Here is a 23,428-nt window from a genome sequence, read left to right on the forward strand (position 1 = left end):
AAGAACAACAGTTACAGAAGGTAAGTAACCGTTCTGTCTCCCTTCTACCTCCTGCAGTTTTGAGGGTAAAAATAATGCTGGTTAGAGATCTCACCTGTGAGCAATCAGGTAATTAGACATTGTGTAATGTTAATAGTGCCTATAAATAATGGCAGGCACAGAAAGGGTGTCCAGGTTTTAAAAATGTGGCTCATAAAAATAGATCCTTAATACAGGCTTATCTATCTGCTAAATTGTTTTAAACACCCACAGTATGCTTGGGAGTATACAAGACATGGGAGAAGATACTTAAAACCTGCCCCAAGGAGCTTACATTTTAAATACACTTGCAAAATAAATCTTATTGGGAGATCTAGAAGAAACCATAGTGGTTATACTGCGCTTTTGTGATGCAAAAGTCACTTCACCACAAACATAGCAGAAGTTATCTGCACTGTTCACACAAGTACGAGGCATCTCTGCTCACTTTGCCTAAACAGAAATGTGTCCCTTTGCAAAATCAAACACTGACAAATAAGAGAGCACGACACTGTATGATTTCTAGAGCTGATATAGGGCAATTTGTTCAGCAGAGTGATGTAAGCTTCGTTATGATTGCATCATCCATGACTTCTAGGAATAACATGATGCAATTCATATCATGTATGACGCAATACCAGCTTCAGATTGCATCATTCATTGTTTTGCCTAAAAAGCAAGTACTGTCCAAACCCAGTCATAGATTTATTCATAGATCCAGTCAAAGATGTATTTTAGTCATTTCTGGTTTAAATTGAGATCCCTTCCCTTTATAACTCACTTATCCTCTGCCATTCCCAAGTTAAGGGTCGTATATACTGACCCAATAGCATATCTTGAAAACTAGAGCCAATCAACAATTTTAAGCATCATTTTCGTTCTCAGTGACCCAGAATTAGTAAAGTTTGACTACATTTATTTCAGAAGCATTTTGGCTGTAGAGCAGTGTTATAGATTCATATATTCCAAGGCTTGAAGGGACTATTGTGATAATCTGGTCTGACCTCCTGTATAACGTAGGTCATAGAACTTCCCCAAAATGATTCTTAGAGCAGATCTTTCAGAAAAACATCCACCCCTGGTTTTAAAATTGTCAGTGATGAAGAATCCACCACAACTCACGGTAAATTGTTCCAGTGGTTAATTACTCTCAGTGTTTAAAAATGTACGCCTTATTTCCAGTCTGAATTTTAATTTACAGCTATTGGATTGTCTTCTACCATTCTCTGCTAGACTGAAGAGCCCATTATTAAATATTTGTTCCCCGTACAAATACTTACAGACTGTAATCTATCACCCTTTAACGTTCTCTTTTTGTTTCTCTTTTGCTAAATAGATTGAGCTCCTTGAATCTACAATATGACAGGTTTTCTAATCCTTGTATCATTCTGATGACTCTTCTCTGAACCGTTTCCAATTTATCCACATCCTTCTTGAATTGTGGATGCCAGACCTGGACACTGTTTCAGCAGTGGTTGCACATGCCAAGTACAGACATAAAATAACCTCTCTACTCCTCCTCAAGATTCCCCTGTTTATGCAGCCAAGGATTGCATTAGCCCTTTCAGCCACAACATCACACTGGAAGCTCATGTTCAGCTGATTATCCACCACAGTACTCAAATCTTGTTAAGTTTCTTTGGTTAAATGGCTTAACCGAAGCCACTCAGTCTGTTTTGTGACATAGCTGGGAGTGGAGCCTTGATCTCCTGATTCAGAGTTAGGTGCTTTAATCACTAGACCATGTTTCTTTAAAGCTAATTAGGATATTGGGTATAGTAACTAATTTTAAAGTTAATACATTCATAAAAATCACATCCTAATTTTACCTCCATATAAAATCACACATTTACAGTCCCCTTCACTTAAAATAATTCACAAAAAGCAGAATTGGGTGAGGATCGATGTGATACATTCTGCACTCAGTAGTGACAAAAATTCAGGGAAATATATGTCACAACATATTACACCTTTGCTGTTATTCTGAGATTAGGACCACTATGACTGGGACTGCGAACAAAGATTATGACTAGAGATCAGATAAATTACCTTAAAAATAACCCTACTATTCTCTCCCCTTTTATTGTACATAAGACTCCATTGGGTATATCTACACTCCAGTTACGAAGTGTGATTCCCAGCCCGAGTAAACAGACTAGGTCCAGCGCTGCTTGAGCTAGCATGCTAAAAATAGCTGTGTGAACATTGCAGCACCACTGGGGGCTCTGGCGAGCCACGAGTCTAAGCCTACCTGACATCTTAGCCTGAGCTGCCACCAGTGCCACAATGTCTACACTGCTATTTTTAGCATGCTAGCTCTGGCAGGGCTGGCACGAGTCTGTCTCCCCATGCTGGGAATCATACTTCCCAGATGCAATGTAGACAGACCCTTGTAGGCCAAAGGCTTCTGTTGGTCTTTTTCCCCCAAACATCATCTTAATATTTTAAGGAGCTCCTCTTTTTCTTCTCCTGGTTGCCCTTCACTAGCCACATTCTCTAATTCTTAGAGCTTCCACTGTTAGTCCATTGGTCTGGGGTCTTTTTATCCTTTCTCAATTTTGGTCTCCTTTTTCTGTCTGCTAGCTCTTTGAAAAGAGTTCTGCATGAAAGTTTGTAACCCATTCTTTGAATGCATGTAACTTTTTATAAATCTGAAGACTTTTGTATTTCCACTGTCCTCTTTTTAACCTCTTCTGCTTGATTAATCTTAAAATATTTCAGAGCCATCTTTCTAAGTTGAAATGCCAAGATCCTATCCAACTTGTTTTCATTTTTAACAATTAAAATCACATTCAGAATGATTTAAACAGTCAACTGACATCAAAGTGTTTTTTAAAGAAAACCTAGCAGAATTTTTCATACACACAGGTAGTATTCATAATGTTGCCAGTTTAGCTGTCCCAGTGTTGCATTAGGATTAAGCATTAATTTAGGAGCATTGTTGTCTCTTGAAACATTAATGAGACTGAACCAAACTCAGTTGCAGTCTGTGATGTAAATGCCCTGGTGTTTTGAAGAAGCAGCAAGAGCATTTGCAGCTGGTCCTTTCTGGAAAACAAACATAATGGCTAACAACAAAACAGGCCATCAGCACTTTAGTAAACAAGCACACATTCTGTAATGACTTGCCAAAATACTGTTTAAAAATTGTTTACTGTAAAAGAAAAGCCCAGCAGTAAGTGACACATACATCCTGCTACATTGACGGGCTGCCCAGCTCAGCATCTTGGGGTGATTGTCAATGTGTTGGTTGCCAAAATTAATTACAAACACTTTTGTCATCTCTGAAGAAAGAAAGAAAGAAAGAAAGAAAGAAAGAAAGAAAGAAAGAAAGAAAGACTTTGCAGAGAATTCACTTGGTTAGGTCTTGGAAGAATAGTTTTGGAAAATGTGAAGATTTCAAAAATGGAGCCTAAAGCAAAAACATCTGTTGTTGAGAAAATACCTTTTTTCATAACACTAGTATGCTTTCTGTTATTGGATAGGAATAACAGTTACACAGCTCTGCTCCTATGCTCCAACTACTGTTTGTCTTTCTCAATAGATGATTTACTTTAAGAGAAGAACAATTTAATAAAGTAACACACTATTTTTCTCTCATCTGCAGATTGCTCTCCAGGATTGTGGGGGTTTCCCATGTGCCGGTATTTAAAGGAAGAGGGCTGGTGCTGTGGTCGCAATGCCAGAATGTCAGCGTGCTTAGTATGGTTCTTTTTTCTTTTTCTTCTTTTTTTCCCTACTGGAAGTTTTATCCAGATGTTATAGAATTCATTGTTTTTGGCTTGTAATCCTAGAGCTATGACTTAAATACCAGACTCTACAGAATAACATCATTAATGTTGTATGCATGATAAATTATAGGTAAAAAAATTGTATTAACCTTCCAACTTTGCACATTTTATATTTGCTGAGGACAGGAAACAATGAAGATAGACAAAAAATATTTTAAAAATGACCAAAAAGGCCACAATTTTGTTGAATTGAATTTAAACAAAGTAATCTTTCAGGGCAATAGGTCATGGCAGTGATTTAAAAGGGATAGTATTCCTTCTACCATCACTGACTTTCCCAAAAAGGTTCATTGTTCATAACACTCAATGTCCTAACTGTACAAGACCATAAACAGGCCTTTTTAACCCCAAAACCAGAGTAGACCTACACACCTATATAAGCCTTTACACCGGGAAATCATCTAACATTGCACCAAGAGACAGAGTGCTCCTGTTCGCTCATTTTACATCAGCACAGGAAACTTAATCTTAAGTTAAGGTGCTTAATCTGAGGATAAGGGCATGACCCTAAGTCTTCAACTACTGTGGCATTGGGAAAACGCCACCTCTAGTCTCTGTTTATTTTTAATCCCTTTTCCCAGGATGCACCACAACAGATGCTGTTAGCCTCAATTTCAGCTGCTCACTCACACAGATACCTGCCAAAAATCAACTCAGGCCCATATATCAAGGTTAAAGAGATCAGAGCTAACATTAGAGATCTTAAGACTGAAACATGTCAGGACAATTATACAGGATGTTTTCACCCTTAAATGTGACATCCTCAACAAACTGCATGAAACATTTCAAGTGCTTAAGGATATGGACCAAAATGTAAATTCTAGAACCTCCGTATGTTACCCTAAAACCCTTCACTAAGCCCTCCCAAAATGTTTTACCATCTTCTGTGGTCCCAGTAATATATCCATTATACCCTAGATCAATTGTCATATTGGCCCATTCCTTTCCTTATAGAATTTCCATTTCCCACTCTTTCTTAGGGCTTGTCTAAACTGAAAACACTACAGCGGCACAGCTGCGCCACTTCAGTGCTTCAGTGTAGACACTACCTATACCAATAGGAGGGATTCTCCCATTGGTGTAGGTAATCAATCTCTCCGAGAAGCAGTAGCTAGGTTGTTTACACAGGGACTTAGGTCGGCTTTACTCCGCTCAGGGGATGTGGATTTTTCACACCCCTGACTGATGTAGTTAAACGTACCTAATTTTCTAGTGTAGATTAGGCCTTATTAGTGAGAGACAAAGTAAGCTCAGGCTGCCTTTTGACGAGGATAGAATGATCTATTTCAGAGGCAAACAACCAGCTGGAGATGCCTGTGGCCACACAGAGCAATTATTATTTTTTTGCACCCAGTGCACTTATCTTACCAGAAAAAAGATCAGCATGTTTCCCTTTCCAAACTTTCTCCTTTAAATTATTGGAAAGGTGGATACCAAGAAGTTCTCCTCTGCCCATAGGTGCTATTACTGTGCCAGAGACTCTCTCAAGAACATGCGTGATGAGGGCTTGTCATTTCATCCCATAGGCCAAGGGAATAGGCAGACAGAGCAGTGCAGTTAGAACACTATTCCCTCTGTAGGGAGTGACCCAGCTAGGGTTCCCTGGGAGCTTGCAGTGCACTAATAACTATTCCATCGTTGTTACTTGCATGGCAATTCCCATTTGCTGAACTACAGAAGACCAAAGGCACCATAGGGACTGGTTTAGAGTCCTGCCTGAGAACTCATATCCACATCCAGAGCACTCATTGGTCTGTGCCAGCATGCTAAACAGCTGGCTTTAACTGAGCTGTGCCTCAGCATCACTTGATTCTATTTTGGCATATTTGCATGAAGAGTGGCCTCTCTCTGGCTAATGCTGGTCATCGGTATTCACTAGCACGCTGTGTGTAATAGTGAATTACAGGAGTAGCCAACAGTATCTTACCAGGGGAATCATGCAGCAGCAGGAAAATTTCCAGCTTGGACAGTAGTAACACTGCCCTCCTTTCTAGCTGGGGTTCTCATTCACCTCTGATGGTGACACAGAGACTTGTGGGCTGTGGAGAGCTGCTGCTCTGCAGCTGGAAGAGAGACATCTGGAGTAGGGCAGAGGTCAGCAGTGACCACAGGGCATACCTGCAATAGCCAATTATTCATTGGAAGTAAAGAAGGGAAGTAGCTTTTATGTAGTGTAAATCGCACCTGCTACTCTATAAAAGGTAGGGGAAGGGAGAACTGCAGCTACTTGGAGTGCAGCTGAAGGGAAGTCCTGGGTGCAGGTTGACAGGATAGGTGAGCTCTGGGACAAGGGAGTGGAGTGGGAAATAGAGAGAGGAGCTATGCTGGGGATTTGGGGTATAGGGATGGTATGAGGAATATGCTGTGCGGTATTTATTTATTTATTATATTGTGGCAGTGCCACAGAATGTGTTCACTGCATATTTATCTTTGGTTGCACAGAGAATTTTACTCTTCGGTTGTAATTCCTATAAGCACTATATCTTTCCAACTGTAGAAAAATCTTCCACCCAATTCATATATTTTCTTAATTCTTTGTCACCTTAGATCATAAAAATCAAATACTCTCAAATCATCAGGATTCATGGGCTGAAAAATCTATTTTAAAGGATCTACATGACATTTTAAACTGCAGTCTCTCTAAAGTTTTTATTTTGTTTAACTTTAAGTACTGGAAGTGGAAAATGAACTTTTGTGTAATTGCTAGAGATTTAAAAAGATATTTTAATGTATTGTGCATTAAATTAAAAGATTATTTAAACTATACATTATAATAACTAAAGTGAGCTGTTTTTATGCTTATACTTGTATAGAAATATAGCCAAGAAAAAATACATTTATTTTTTACTTAGTGCTCTCAAAAATTGAAGAGGATATATATATATATATATATATCCCAGGACATGCAATGATAACGGAATGTATATATATATTTACATCATTGCTATATATATATATATATCCTCAAAAATTGAAGAGGATGGATATATATATCCATCATATATATATCCATCCTCTTCAATTTTTGAGAGCACATATATGTAGCAATGATGACGGAATATATATATACATTCCGTTATCATTGCATGTCCTATAAATAAACCCTAAATAACAGAAGTGAACTGATTAACAACCTCTAATGGTTTTAACACTCTTAAGTGTACAAGCTCATGTTATATCACATAATTAATCTTGTAAAATGTCATTTCCACCAGGCTTTATACAATGTGATTATAAAATGCCCTGATAAAGAATAAACATAGAAGTTTAATTTCTTCACTTTTAAAGGCTTTGGAACGAGTTGCGGTCAGCCAAGTGGTAAGTAATGTTGTTTATTTTAACCCTTCTAATGACAAAACTGTTTTCTCTTTTTGAATACTTTTAATGCATGACCTTCTCCTGAACTTGTGACTTACTGGGTTCTAAAACACTACAATTAACAGAATATAAATCAAAGTCAGAATGATATCATGTTTCAGCACCACAGAATTGCATTTTTATTGCCTTGTCTGCACATAGTGATGCTAAAGTATCTATTTTCTTCAGACAATTAAGAGTCAGCTAACATATATTTTAGAGAAAGTACAATTTTAATATAGTTTTTTGAAAATACCTTATTTTAATAGTAAGCTATTTTATGCTTAATTATGCTGGTTAATATTCTTCGCTAAATCCAAAAGCGCTTCTTTAAAAAATTAAAGTATAAAATTACCTTTCCAAACTCTGGGTGCTTTCTTATACGGACTGATCCAACAGAGGCTCCTGGCCCAGTGCAGATCATCTTTAGAGGATTCACTGACCCCTTTATTCTGAAGAACCACAGTGTTTTGGGGTCTAGCAACATGGTCACTAGGAGTAAGGGATTAGTTCAGGCTCTTCCCAACTCATTAAATTTTGGTAATTTCTGCAGAGATTTCCAACCATAATGTCACTTGTGTTGTTTTTGAGGCAAAAACATGTCCGCAAGGAAATAATATGAAACTGCAAAAATATTGTTCATAAAATACTATGGGGAACCATGGAAAAAGTTATTTTTCAAATTTTTATTAAAATTTATTTTAATAAAGGAGGAGGAGCGGAACTTTAGGTACATCTAACTTTTAAAACAAGTTGAACAATAGTAAACTAATTTCTGTTATTGAAACAAAAATGACAGTGTAAGATAGTCCCGTGTATTTTAAGAATATTTTATAATTTATATAGCAAGTCAATTATAAAAGCTCCTAATACTATGTAAAAGGCCTTGAACACGCAACTTTTAATTAAGTTAACAAACAGTTACTGACATACCTGGCTCTCTGGGATCGCATTCCATGGTTAAAATTCGGTTAGTAACTAGAGAAATTTAACAGTGTTTTGCCCCACCAGAAGCCTAATCTGGTACTTGGTTGTGTTCCTGAATGTGGTACAGCACACTGCAGACAAAACTCCTAAACCATGTAGGCCAGTCCTCTTATCCTCCTAGCACATACTGTTGGGTCCAAATTTTCTCAGAAAGCAGATACAAGCTCAGCACAGGAGCATGATTGGTGTGGATCATACGTGCTAGCCTGAGACCTCCAAAAGCCTGAGATCAAATTAACATAATATTTTAAATTGCATACTCATAAGCTGTTTGAAAATTGAAATGCGAAGACCAGGATGAGCATGAATGTTTAGTAGTTTTTTTCCCTGAAAAATATTTATTTGTAACTGCATTTTTATTTGACTATAATTTATGGACAGATATTGAATAACATAAAACCAGAAACTATGTAATATTTTTCACTATAGTATAAGTAATCTACCATCATGTAACCACAAATACAAAAGGCAAATCCCAGATATCTTCCTAATCTTGCAGGGTAGTGACCAGTAACTTTTTCACTTAGTACTACTGTTGTAGGAGATAGGAAGGTACTGTGATTGAGAATTTCTGTATGATTTATTGCAGCGGCTTGCTTCTGGCGGGAATATCACACTTGTCTCTCATTTTTTAAATCCCTGTCTAAATTCTGTTCTCTGAGTACTTTAAATCATGATTGTGTAATTTATCATTTTTTTGTGTATGCACACTAACTGTACAAGTATTTAATAGACTAGATTTACAGGCCAACTTATCCCCATTGTAAGCCCATTGACTGCAGAGGGTTTACACAGGAGATGCATTTGGCACTACATTTTTAACTGACAAGCATTAACTTTTCTTAAGTAAACACATCTTTCATACCTAAAGGTATGAAGTTTTAAATGCACTTCACTGTTTTTATAAGCGCAGTACTTTCTGCATGGATATCAGTGTTTCAGGGAACTAAGATAAAGTAGCTATAAATAAGAAAATGTTATGACACAGGTAGTATGTTTTCCTTTTGCCTCTTTTTTTATTCATTGGACGAGACTCTGCTTTGAAGTTTGATGGTGCAATTTTGGAATAACTCCATTAACTGCAATAGAGTTCCCTGGGTTTACAAATGAAGATCAGAATTTGGCCCATCTTCCTTTCTTTTTTATAATCCCTATCCCTCCACCCACTTCCTAGCAAACTTTGCAGTTTCCTGTGTTTATTTTTTCTCACAATTATGGTTATGATATCGTCTGACTCATTTTAACTTGCAAACAGGAAAATTAGTAAATTGTCCTGTCAACCAGGTTAATAAGACTGGTTTGAGAGAATACAAACCAGTAATTAGGTAAGGCAGCCAACATCATTCTAGTTACTCTGGTCTTGATTTTGATGCCAACTTTGCAGTCCTGCTGTTCTTTGCTTTCTTTTTTCCAGCTGCCTACAGAATCATTGTTTTATCGAGCTGTTCTACAGGTTATTATAGAGGAATGTTACGGTGTCATCAAAAGGTATGAGATTCTGAGACTAAGGCCTAATTCTGCCTCCCTTACTCTGCAAGTTGTAACTATTAGCATAAGAATTGCAGAATGAGGCCCTAAATTCTGTCTGTATCTGTTTGTATTATAAATGCAGTCAGTAAATAATACAGGGCTCTTTCATTTGCTCTGAATCCATATGCAGAGCATACCATCCACACAGAGCTCTTGCCCTTCCAGCATTGCAGAGGCATTAGCCCTGTCCTTGGCACTGGACATGTAGGCAACTGTGGCAAATTCACTAAATGCTTATGGGTGGCTGGAGATGCCCAGAGAACCTCCTAGTGTGATGATTGACTCCCCCTGCGGGGAGAGCACCCCTAAGAACTAGCAAAGGAACAATGCACCGGGCTTTATCTCAATGGTAACCTTGAAGATAATTTGACTAGTAAAGTTGAGGCCTGGTTAAACCCGCACCGTGTGTTCTTGCCTTCTTCCCTGTGGTGAGCACACCACTACAGCTTTGAGCTATACAGACTATATCTGAGAGTGCTTCTTTATCATAGGTCTCATAGTCAGCTACTGACTTGAAGGCCTGTCAGTGCATATTGAGTTGAGCAGCAGGGAGTCCAAGAGCCAGTGTGGACTCACAGGACCAATGACAAATTGTCTTTGGCATTTGGGGTGGGAGCATAGTTTTTTCTGTCGATGGGTAACCTCCAAACAGAAGAATTTCTTCCTTAACTTGACATTACGTATAATAAAACTACACAGAAGATTTAGCAGAACAAACCATGAGAACTAGGTTGTAAAAACTGAAAGTATGGGCTAGACCAGTGTATGTTATCTATTAAAGTAAAGGTAACATGGGGGAAGTAATAAAGATTGCAGTTTTGAAATTAAAAGAGTTTTAGGCCCAGTTTTAAGCTTGCTAATGGTAGATGTCTCCAGTTTTGATGAAGTAGCTGGAATTTTCTTTGTCTCAGTGAAGCCTTGTGGGACCAGTTCAGCAGTTTTTAAGATGTCAGGTTCCTTATCCAATAACACTTAAAAAACAGTTTAAGACAATTAAAAGAATGAATTATGATGCCTTGAGTCATTAAGAGCCCATTCTGACTTTTTAGAGCTTCGTGTATTCAGTATATATTTTCTTGTTACAACTATGCTGCTTCTGATTTGTAGGATAGATACACTAAAAGCATATTTTTTCCAAAGACTCTTTTAAATGCATAGCCATTAAGTAGTCTTCAGACTGCATTTGCCCAAAGGTTTTATTGCATTAGAATAATAAAAAATACAGTAACAGGAATTTCCTATTTCCCTAAAAATAAAATAAAATTGAAAGTTAATTGACACAAAGAACTTGGAGCCTGACCCAAAGCCCAGTGATATCAATGGAAGTCTTTCTGTCAACTTCAATAGGCTTTGAATAGGCCCACAGTTGAAAAGAATAGGCTTTCTCTGAGTTTCCAGTAAAATAGTTTTTAAGAAAATATACCCATCAAGCTGTGACTCACGAACATGAGTACCAACCTCAGGACAGACTGTTAAGAGGCAGGGCACAAACCCCAAATTGGTTTTGTATTCCATACTTAGATTTCACCAACCAAACATCAAGTGCAAACTCCGCAGGTATTATAATAGTCTAACCAGGGAGCCACAGACAGTCCCCTTGGGCACTCCAATCTACCTTGTCACCTAAGCAAGCTTGCTTTTGTGATAGATGGTCCCTTACAGCAAAAATCACAACAATGTTCAGGTTGCTCCCTGTCCCAAAGGACCAGTCACTTACCTGAAGTCAGTTGAACCTTAGATCTCACACCAGAGACAATGCTTGTAGCCAACGCTATAATAAACTATCTAAAGGTTTGTTAATTAGGGAAAGGAAATAAGAGAGTTATTTACAAGGTTAAAGCAGGTAAACATACATACACAAAGGAATTACAGTCTTAAGTTTCAAAAGGTAATAGAAGCGTTTATAACAAGCAAGCTCTATTTGTTCCTTGAGGTAACCCAGGCTAAACAGTGGGGACCTCTTGCTTATGCCTAGAAAACCTTGCCCTTGAGGCCTTGGCTACACTTGCAAGTTACAGCGCTGTAAAGCCTCCCCCAGCGCTGTAACTCACTCCCCGTCCACACTGGCAGGGCACTTGCAGCGCTGTATCTTCCTGGGTACACCGCTGCAGGTACTCCACATCTCCGAGAGGGATAACAGCTGCAGCGGAGTGGCCACGACTCACAGGTGTGAGTGTAAACGCTTGCAGCGCTGTACTAATCACCTTGTCAAGTGGCCAATCCTCTCCATTGTTGTGACCGGCTGCAGGAATGCGGAAGTGCCGGTTTCAAAGCTCGAACCACAGAGAAAAGCAAGCAATTTGCAGCTTGCTTTGAGTGAGTAAATGAATGAGCAGGGGGCCGGGAGTTCGGAACTTGCAAAATAGAGAGCTGCACTCTCTCTTCTCCCACACAATCCACCCCCCCCCCCCCCCGTTTTGAAAAGCACGTTGCAGCCACATGAATGCTGAGATAGCTGCCCATAATGCACCACTCCCAACACAGATGCAAATGTTACAAGTGTGGCCACACCACTGCGCTGGCAGCTGTCAGTGTGGACAGACTGCAGCGCTTTTCCCTACTCAGCTGTACAAAGACAGGTTTACCTCACAGCACTGTACAGCTGCAAGCGTAGCCAAGGCCTGAGAGTCCAAGCAGCACAGAGATACAGTTTTCCTTATCAGGGATTTTTATTCACCTTTCTCTTCTGAACTGCCAGCTCAGCTGATGGGAGGAATTTATTTGCACATCTCCTCTTCCTGGTAGGGATTGGGAGACAGGGAGAGCAATTAACAAAGTCTTTTGTCCTCTGATGTTCCACAATAGTTCATCTGGTGTCAAGTAGTCTTCTGTGTTGGGCAGGACCTAACGCCTACGTTTGGAAGCCAGCATTTCACACTAAGGGCACGTCTTCACTGGCTTGTGTAGTCGTGGCACAGCGCTCTCCCAGGGCTCTAAAAAAACCACCTCTAAGAGGGGCATAGCTCTAAGCGCTGGGAGTGCAGCTACCAGCGCTGGTGCACTGTCTATACTGGCACATTACAGTGCTGAAATTTGCAGCGCTCAGGGGGTGTTTTTTCACACCCCTGAGAGAGAAAGTTGCAGCGCTGTAAAATGCCAGTGTAGACAAGCCCTTACTCAGGTCCCTTTCCTACCTGGTGTTTTACACAATTACAGAGATATACAATGCACATACTCAAATACTATCTTAAGATATGTGATACAGATGTTATAAGGGAAATTAATGCATCCAGCAGCTTACAAGCATTCAATAAAGTCTAAATACTAAGCACACTTTTATAACACTAATACTTATTTTAACAGTACTAACACACAGGGGAGCCAGACTAATTCCAGCTATGTGTTTGGCAGTATCAAAGTGAGGCATGGGGATCTTGGTATAAATTGGCACCTGGTTTGCTAGTGTTATAGTACCTAACTAATATTTTATGGAAAATCTGTTTGTGCATAAATAATACATTGAAGAGAATATTTGTGAATAGCTAATGTCTTTGGGAATATGATTCTTACAGTACAAGACTACCAAGGTCAGTGAGACCTGGAGCTGTGTGTTATGTAGGTGATGGCTATGAAAGTTAATTCAGACTGAGGGCTGACGAAACATATTCATACATTTTTTCCTAAGGTATTTCAAATGGAGATTACATGTAATTTGCTAATGTGAGTGCATCTTCTGTTTGCCTTCTGATACTTTTTCTGCATTGCTTTACCACTTTGCCTCAACCAATTCAAATATTGGGCAAGTTTCTGAAGAGGCACCCTAAATTGTAAATCTGGAAAATTCTGACATTGCCTAATTTAAATGAGAATCACATGCTACACATACATCTAGGAGAGAAATCTGCAAGGCATAAATAAGATCAGAATCACACTTAACTTACATGATCCCTGGATCGACAGTTGGCATTGAAAAAGTTCTGCTTTCATAAACATTGAATTCTTGATAATATTGTCAGGTGACAATATCTTGCATCTGAAGAAGTGAGGTTCTTACCCACGAAAGCTTATGCTCCCAGTACTTCTGTTAGTCTCAAAGGTGCCACAGGACCCTCTGTTGCTTGTCAGGTGAGGCACTGAAAATGGACACTGTGTAATGGAACCAATACAATAAAAACAATGTTAGGAGAGGAATAGAAATAAAAAAAATCACCTTCACCTCATTCATAATTTCAGGTATTCATGAGTAATAATATTTTTGGTCTAAAAAGGTCTTTGGGTATTGGTTAGCTTGCTTTGATGTATTTTTAGATAAAAGAAAAAGTAAAACTGAAATAAATTATTATTCCAACTTCACAGAATATCCTATTGTATATGTTTTTAGTGGATCTGAGATTTATGAAACAATAATATGGAACGTCTGTGTTGTGAGAAAATTAAAAGAATAACCTCAATACTACATTTGCAGTGATCGGCATGTTGGTAAAATTTTCTCCAAGTCTTCCTCTTTCGTGGATTATGTCAGAAAGTCTCTGAAGAAGCTTGAACTAGATGAGACAAAGGTAAGCAGCTGATTTCATATTGCATACAGTTCACATATCAATGTAAACTCTAAGAAGTGGCCAGCATTTTGATGGAGCTGTTTGTATATATTATGTGAGCAGCTATTATTACTAGAATATACATCCACATATTCAGCTCTTTGTGAATTAAACAATATTTATCCAAGACAAATTATTTCAGTTTGTATATTCAGTTTGGGGATTAGTTTTCACTTTTATTTTCTTTAAAATACTTTCATTTTAAAACTTATGACTTGTGAGATGCCTTTTTATTTTTATTTTTGTATGATTACTAATAGTCTAAATAATGTTTTTGAAACCCCTCAGAAAATACACTCTAAAGCCTAAGTGTTTATAATTAATGAACATCTCTATTTCTCCAGATACATTTACAATATCCTTTTCCTTCTCCTTTGTCCTCCAAGACATGTGTGGTGGAGATGGGTACTCCACCACATAACTCTTGCATCCTCTTTGTGGCCTAAAATCATAAAATGAGTACTAGACTGTAGATACAGCATCAAAGCCAGTAACAAGGTTTAGCTGAGACCTTTACTCATATGGGCAGATAACGCTTCCTGGTTCATTCAATTTTCCTTACAATCTTACCATGCTCTGATAACATGAAAAGACTCAGTACAGGGTTTGGCCGAGATAGGGTTAAAGCATCTAGATGCCTTTGTAATCCAGGGAAGATAGGTGGATTAGTCTGATTCTGTGAAGGAAGTGGATACAGAACAGCAGGTAAGAACATAAGAATGGACATACTGGGTAAGACCAATGGTCCATCAAGACCAGTATCCTGACTTCTGACAGTGACCAGTGCCAGATGGGTAATAAGTTGAATGGCAGTGTCAATAGTCTTAGATGACTTGGTATAAATCAAGCCTTTCCTTCCCGCTTTCTATGTAAATACTCAGTATGGCCTCCATGACCATAGTAACTTAATGCCTCCTTATATTATACACGTTTTACACATGCTGTCATCCAAAGTAAATAAACACACCTCCCACATGCTTGAGTTTCAGATGAAAGATGTGGATTCTTTTGCCTGTGCTGAAACTATGCTGGTCAGCCTGTCATAACTTTCATATTTAATCAGTATTTATGTTAAGCATGCCTCCTGTGTCTTCATTATAGATCCAAATGAACCACTATTCTGAACAAATATGGAGCTATTTCACCTTTATTATTTAAAGCTATGTATATCAGAAAAGCTGAATAGTGCGGCAGAGATAACAGAATAAGTGGCTTTTGCTTAATAAATTAACCCCTTATCATTTTCAGCTTCCCACATAGACCTAAACTTGTGCTCTGAATTGTGCTACCACTGGACTACCATACTGCTCTCAATATTAAAATGAAATATTTTAGCCACAGCTGTAGAAGACCAGAGGACTAGATCCAGTTCATTATATAACCAGATTATGTTTGTGTAAAAAGTTCGAACAATGGAGGGAGGCAGTAAAAAGATCTAAAGAGGATATTAAATAATGCACAAAGTGTACAGTTTTAGAATAAATCTATGTTATATTACATTTACAAACGTATATTTAAACAAATCTGTGCATGGAGAACAAGTATATATTAACGTGTTTCTGATTCTGTAATGACCATCTGTTAATCTTCAAAACTGTGTAAATAAGTGAAGTGTCTAGCTAATCTAACATGCTTCTGGATTGGTTCTCAGTCCTAAGAAATTACTGTGAGAGATGTGGAGTCAGAGAAAACATTTTCATACTAGTCATTATCATTCCAAAGCAGGAAGAGCTACATATGAGAGATTTATATGTGGCTAGAATCCAAGTAGAAGATGATCAAAAATGGCAAATCCTTAGAAGTCACTTCTAAAAGAGGACCGTGACTATTTTGTCATTTTCTCACATTAGTAATGTCATCTGTATGGCTATATAGTGTGGAATCTGCCCAAAAAATTCATTATAAATTCCTGCTTTTATGTGATGTACAGTTCAGGATAAAAATGTGCTCCTGATTGGCCTATAAAGTTTCTAAGTGGTTGTTTCTGCCTTGAATGTTGTTACATTAGATCCATTTCATTCTTTGGTGGACAGTCAAGCCTCCCGCTTCCCTGGGGCTAAAATATAACCCCAGTGGAGGCACTCCATTTGCTTAACTTTTTGTGCAGTTCTGATAGAATGATGGATGGAACATGGGGAAAAGTAGTGGAGTGAGGGAGGGTGTGGAGGAGTGAGGATAGTATTTTTCTCAAAGATGTTTTCTTTGCCCTTACACATTTACTGGTTCTAGTCACATTCACATACATACACACAATTTTGTAAGAAGAAAGCACTGGCAGTTAGGTAGAAAGAGGAGAGGAAGCCCTTATCTGCAGAAGATTTCTTACTTTCTAATTCACCAAATACCCTTTGTCACCTGTGATCATATGAGGGAGCACTTCTTACTTTCACATTTATGCAGAACAGAGACACCTTGGGTGATTGGTGCAGGGGGTCATACCCACTCCTTCCGCCAGAGGAGTGTCTCTTTTTCTCTCTGTCCAATTTTGCTACCACTGTCCAGTAGAAAATATCCCAGCTCCCTCTGCAGCCTCAGCAGGAAGCAGGGTAGGGAGTAGGGTTACTTGGAAAAGGGAAGGAATACAGCTCATTTGCAGGTGCTTTGCTACTCCCAAGAATGCAATATTGGCTGCTGACCATCTCCAGAAAGGTCAATAGCAAACAGTTCATGGAGCACATTGATAGGAATTTTTTTCAGTCCAAAAATTTAGACCAGTTCTAATCATGAAAGCACCATGAGCATTTATAAGGCCATACTGTCCTTTACATCCCTCTGGCAATGTGAAGGAGCCTTAAAACTTTTACACCTGTTTTATACTCCTGGGGGAACTCACAGAGACAATGGGAACAATTCACTAAGCAGACAGGCTGCTACATTCTGCTCTGCCAGAGGGGACAGAGCCTGCCCTATGCCTACCTCCTCAGAAACACCTTGAAGCCCTGCCCCTCTGCACTGAGCATGCTTCAGTAGCAAGGGAGAGTCTCTCTCTCTGTCTCTCTCTCTCTCTCTCTCTCTCTCTCTCTCTCTCTCTGTCTCTCTCTCACTTGCATGATTGCCCAGCCCCTCTCCCATCTCTCCTGGCGGTGATTTACGTCTCTACCAGCTGCTCCGGGCACTCGAGCCAGCCTGCCCTGTGCTGCCAGGAACGGGCATATGACAGTTCTTGCAGCTTCCCTTTGCTTTCCCATCATAAGTAATTTTTCAGCGGGGAAGCAAAGAAGTCTGCAGGGGACATGAATTCTGCATACGCACAGTGACGAACAATTCCCCCAGGAGTAAAGTGTTCGTACATGCCTCAGAAAACCTGAAACAGGACGCGGACATTAGGTATTTTGCAACTACATTTAGCTGTTACTTTTACTTTTAACGATTCATAATCTATTTAATCTAAACTATTCCCACTCTAAATAGGTAGCATATTCACCCCAGCCCAATATACAGGAATACAGCAAATGGCTTCACGTATAATAAAACTTGCTATGGCAGAACGCTCAAGATCTTATAATTTAGTTTTTATGAATTTGTCATTATAGTATCATGTATTTTTAAAACTCCCTTATGATAGCCCATGTTTTAGTGTGCATATGTCATATCCATTATATTATTAAAACATAATGGGCCAAGTTCAGTGCTGATATATACTCCAAGTTTACCACTAAGTTGTCCCAGTTTATATGTTTAAAGAAAGTAACAAGCTCAGTTTCTAATATTTCTATCCTAGATGGACATCTAAATATGAAAATCTGGAACCTGTTGGTAATAATGTAATGGTAGTTACCTCCCATGTTATTTATAGAAAACAGTGGGAAATATATATGTTCTTTAATTGTTTTATATCAATACAGTAACACTGATTTATGCAAAAAGATTACATTTTATTTAAATCCATTTTTCAACCTTCTTTGCACCCAATGTCTTAGCACCATTGCTATTTTTTATACTTTTCAGGGCTTCTTTGTGGCAGCCTGAAATCATGAAGGGGTTAATTCATTCAAGTATAAATTCTATATAGAAATAGCTTTGTCAATTGATATTCCACATACAGAGAAAAGATATTAAATAATCACCTTGAATCCATCTTGTCATCACATCCAAGCATACAAGCTACTGTATAAGTTATAGCTTACTTTTTCACTAATGATGGTTACTTTGTCTTGTAGTCAAAATATTTCACACACAATTTAAGAACTCCTCCAGAAGCATCCAATTAAGTATGTACTATGGAGATGCAGTAGCAATTCCACAGTTTAGGTTGTGTTACCTTAAGAGTGTGTGTGTTTGTATAGGTTGCTGTAAGTTTGATTGATTTTCTAAACCCATAGTGATGCATCAAAAAAGTTGGCTGTGCCTAAAATTTTTCATTTTCAGTTTTGCACAATATAATGTTAGTGGTGTTTAAATTAATGGCACAGCAGTAAATTGCATACATGAAAACAATAACCCTGCAGCAAAGACATTTTCCTCTCTTTAAAAATAATTTAAACAGCTCTGATATTTGTCATTTTGCATCTAGAAGTCAGAACGAAAAATATTCTGAATCTCCTGATGTAGCTTTTTTATGCAGCACATAAAGAGAAATGTTTATCATCACATAACCTGCTGTCTTTATTATTCTTATGATATGGGATGCTTTTTATTGGTACAACCCTTCGTTTGTGCAGTATATAGAGCAATAGTAGTTTTAATCTGTACAATAAAACAAGCTTGTTGTTTTTATTAACATTCTTTGAAGGAATTGGATGCCATTCATTTTTAAAGAATGCTTATACTGTAATAATTTCACTGGTACATTTCCTTTACGATCATTAATTTGAGCCAGGATATGGGTATTTTCAAGGGGACTTGATGTTCATTGGTCTTGCAGTGAATTTTTAAGCTATTTAGTCTTTGTTAAAATTACTATTTATTTCAATGTTGCTACATTAAGATTGTGCCTTTGTGAATTCCAGAGTATTTCATTTTTCAGTGGTAAAACTAACTAGATTATGACTCTTTCATCTGAAGAAGTGAGGTTCTTACCCACGAAAGCTTATGCTCCCAATACTTCTGTTAGTCTTAAAGGTGCCACAGGACCCTCTGTTACTTTTTACAGATTCAGACTAACACGGCTACCCCTCTGATACTAGATTATGACTGATACTGTGTAAAGAATATGTAGATCATTCTGTTAATTAGAATTCATTATCATTTTGTTTTACAAAAATGTATCCAAAACAATTTTTGTCATTTCCTTGAACATATTTTTAAACAATTGATATGAGTCCTGTTAGTACCAGCATCACCAGAGCGACACATAGTCTATAGCCTCCTGGCTGAGGCAGACAATAATGAACAGCCCTCAGGATCGGGAAGAGCAACAAATAATCTATAGCCACAACCTCCTGGCTGGGGCAGACAGTCTATAGGCCTGAGGGCCTAAAGTGACCATGCAGCCAATCCCCAGCTATGGGGTTGGTAGTGAAGGGGGAAGGATAGGGGGACCCAGGCCCATCCTACTCCACCAGATCCCAGCCCAGGGCCCGTCCAGTGGCATGTGGTCCCACCACTGGGTCAGCAGGGATCCTCCCAAAACATGCTGACTGCAGCTTTAGCAACACAACCAGACTAAAGTCTGGTTTTCCCTGGGCTACATCCTACCTGTACCTGTTCGTAGGGCCTCGTTGCTCATGGGACCTCAATCTCCTCTGAGTACTCAGCAGCTGGTAGTCCCACCAGCTCCTCAGAATACTCGACTGGTGGCAGTCCCGGCAGCTCCTCCAGGTTGTCAACTGGCAGCTGTCCCAGCAGCTCCTCAGGGTCCTCCTCCAGGAGCAAGAGTTGGTACAGCTTGGTCTCTGGCTTAGGGGCCAGCAGCAAGGCAGAGGCATCTGACTCCTTTCCTGGCTTTCCCCCAACTGAGCTGGAAGCACTGCTTCTTATACTTCTTGTTCCATACCTCTGCTTCTGGCACAAGAGGTGGGCCTGGTCTGGCTCTGCCCCCCCAATGGGCAAGGAGAGGTTCCTCACTCTCAGGCTCAGAGGGAGGCCATTCTGCCTCGCTACATGGATATAAACTGGCCGTGAACAAGTTTATGCTTGAAATTAGAAAAAGGTTTCTAATCATCAGAGAAATCAAATTCTGGAACAGCATTCCAAAGAGAGCAGTGGGGGAAAAAATCTATCTGGCTTCAAGACTGAGCTTGATACGTTTATGAAGGACGATGGTATGATGATACTGCCTACAATGGCATGTAGCTGATCTGTGACTGCTAGCAACAACTATCCCCAGTGGCCAGTGATGGTACACGAGATGGGGAGGGCATTGAGTTACTACAGAGAATTCTTTCCTGGTGTCTAGCTGGTGGGTCTTGTCCACATGCTCAGGGTCTAACTGATCACTCTGTTTGGGGTCAGGAAGGAATTCCTCCCTCCCCCTCCACCCCCAATCAAATTGACAAAGATCCTGGGGGATTTTTTGTTTTCCTCTGCAACATCAGGCACAGGTCACTTGCAGGCTTAAACTAGTGTAAATGGTGGATTCTCTGTAACTTGAAGTGTTTGCATCATGATTTGAGGATTTCATTAACTCAATCAGAGGTTATAGGTCTATTATAGGAGTGGGTGGGTGATGTTCTGTGACCTGCAATGTGCAAGAGGTTAGATGATCATGATGGTCCCTTCTGGCCTTAAAGTCTATGAGTCTGTGTGGATCATTATTTCATATTACAATTTTCTCAATATACTTAATCACAATTTTTAAAAGGTATGACTACCAAAAATAAAGTTACAGATATTAAAGTCATATCAACCTGCTCTGAAGGCACAGTGTACATAGCTGTTGTCTCTAGAAGGATTTATGGGACTAGAACCCAGGGTTGTGCAGTCCAGACCCCTCCACAGCACCACAGGGGAGCCAGATAATACAGCATCCAACAATTACTGGAGTGTCAGGCACCGCAGAAAGTACCATCTGAAGAGGCCAGAGTGACAGAGCCCTGCGATCACCTGATTGGTTCACACCAGCTCTTTAAACCAGAAAGTTGCCCCAGGGAACTGTCTCAGCAACAGTGGAAACTCTGACTTCCTACTGCTACAGACGAGGTCTTTTGCCCCATCTTGCTCCTGACTCCTGTCTTAAACCCCAGCCAAGCTTGACTTTGGTACCTGTCTTCTTACTCAGCTTGGTAGCTAGTCCTGACTCCTGCCTTTGACTCTGGCCCAGCTTGACCCTGATACCCATCTCCTGACTTGGGTTGGTAACTTGTCTCAAATCCTGCCTTCCGTTCCAACCCAGCAGACATTCCTGGCCTGGCCACCTACACCCCAGATATAACAGTCTCATATTTTATTAACATGAGCCAATGATCCATGTCAGCTAAGTCTATATTTCAAAAGATACTGGGTTCAGTCCTGCCTCAGTTATCAGCATACTGTTTATAGTAATTGATACTGTGGTTTCATGCATTTGTTTCTGTGGAAATTATGTTCCTTTCTAAATTAGTGTCAAAAAGAAGGAATAGTTTAATTTCAGTGTGTTCCGTTTCCTATAGTATTAAGTACAGATTTACATGTTAAGGCCACTGTAAGACCAAGTATTTAAGGCTGGAAATTTTGAAGAAACCTAAGGGATTTGGGTGCCCAAATCCCATCAAGCTCCTTTAAAAATCCCAGCCTTAAATTTATGAGGCCAGATAATGTCTCTATGTGGAAATGCCTGCATAGGGGCTGGGAAACTATGTGAGGTTCTCTTCATGGACTTCCCTCTGAATTCATCCATGGTTTGTCCCCTTGTAGAAGAAACCGGGGTCCAGCACACACACCCAATAGATCCTTTGACATCCTGTGGACTTTGGAGTCCAGTGGGGAGCATCCAGATGGAGGCCCTCTGTCTCCATGATTCTATGCTGAGCTGTGTCTTGCAGGTGCTCCAGCCATATACCAACATTAATGTAATGTTAAATAGTCTTTAAGGCCATTGGCTTCATTAATTTCCATATGGCATTTCCACTAGTTGCACCAGAGTGACAATGTGTACACTCCTCTCCCTCCCCTGCCCCCCGACAATCTGTCACTCTTACTTGCTGGCCTGCTCCTTTCCCATGCATGGCTCTTTGGACCTATGGAGAGCATGCCAGAAGAATGAGGAGGATGGTGTCATACAGGCAACTGACCTCCTATCTCTTCTGCATGGGGAGGGGGAGATCAACATATTGGAAGGTCCTCTCTGCTGATTTTTCACTCACTGGAGAGCAATGGCTTGAATGTTCCAAATGACCTTTGCTGTTAATTTGACTCAAATATGACCCTTTCAAAATTGCATGTTGCACATTGGCAGTGAGATATTTTGCATGCAATTTTTCACTAAACTTGTAAAGGGTGTAGCTAAGGCAGGCTGTGCTATGCATGCATTGATGACAAACTTAGCTTCACAGTGAAATATGTACTGAAGATGTGCATGGGAAAAGGCAGAAGCCCTCAGGCTCTATGGAGCTTGTTAGGACCCAGGAGTTATGAAGGGCTGCTGTATGATTTGCATGAAGTTTCATGGGAAAGAGATTCTGTCCTGTAGATCTCCTAAAATGCTTAGGATAGGGTGTTCTGATAGTGTCTGTCCAAAAAGTTCCTCTTTAGGTAATTTAAATACCATTTTTTTTGTAGAACCAACATAGCTTCAAAAATCTGGAATTTAAATGCCTTAGCTTTGTGGGTGGCTGTTTTTAATGTTAAAACAAACTAGGAAATTCCAGACAAAAACTATGTTGAGAACATTATGACCTATGCAATTAAACAGTCAAGGGAGGAAATGCCAAAATAACAACTGTACACTTTATTCTCCCTCTCCTTGTGTATAAGTGTATGGTAATCTTTAATTACATGATTGTATATTATTTCTCAAGCAGTATAACATATGATTTTTTTCTACTTTGAAATACAAATGTGTAACATCTTGCGATTTTCTTTTTTAATGCTGCTCCTTTCTTTGTCATAATGCAGCATAACTTCAGCAGCCTTATATCTAACCACCTAGCTGTATGTGTCCTGAGATGCTATTACATACCTAGCTACTACTACTTTTCTGCTTCCCCACTCTCACTTTAAACCTACTACCATTTCAGCACCTGCCCCTGTCCTTTGCTTGTGTTTCCCCAAATTAGATTCTAGTGATGATGGAGTCTGTGAAATTGATCGCTTCCCTACATTTTTAAAGAAAGACAAAACAGACTTCGC

General features: G+C 39.3%; 1 protein-coding gene across 1 annotated transcript in view; it reads left to right on the forward strand.

Moving 5' to 3' along the window:
• Nucleotides 1–23,428, forward strand: part of METTL25 (methyltransferase like 25) — a 97,783-nt gene that overhangs the window by 67,408 nt on the left and 6,947 nt on the right. Inside the window, exons 5-8 of the mRNA XM_034766101.1 lie at nucleotides 3,626–3,720; nucleotides 7,098–7,127; nucleotides 9,568–9,641; nucleotides 14,089–14,182. Of these exons, the coding sequence (XP_034621992.1) occupies nucleotides 3,626–3,720; nucleotides 7,098–7,127; nucleotides 9,568–9,641; nucleotides 14,089–14,182 (293 nt within the window). The remainder of the gene's footprint in view (nucleotides 1–3,625; nucleotides 3,721–7,097; nucleotides 7,128–9,567; nucleotides 9,642–14,088; nucleotides 14,183–23,428) is intronic.

The sequence above is a fragment of the Trachemys scripta genome, chromosome 1, assembly GCF_013100865.1.
Source record: "Trachemys scripta elegans isolate TJP31775 chromosome 1, CAS_Tse_1.0, whole genome shotgun sequence".
NCBI lineage: Eukaryota > Metazoa > Chordata > Testudines > Emydidae > Trachemys > Trachemys scripta.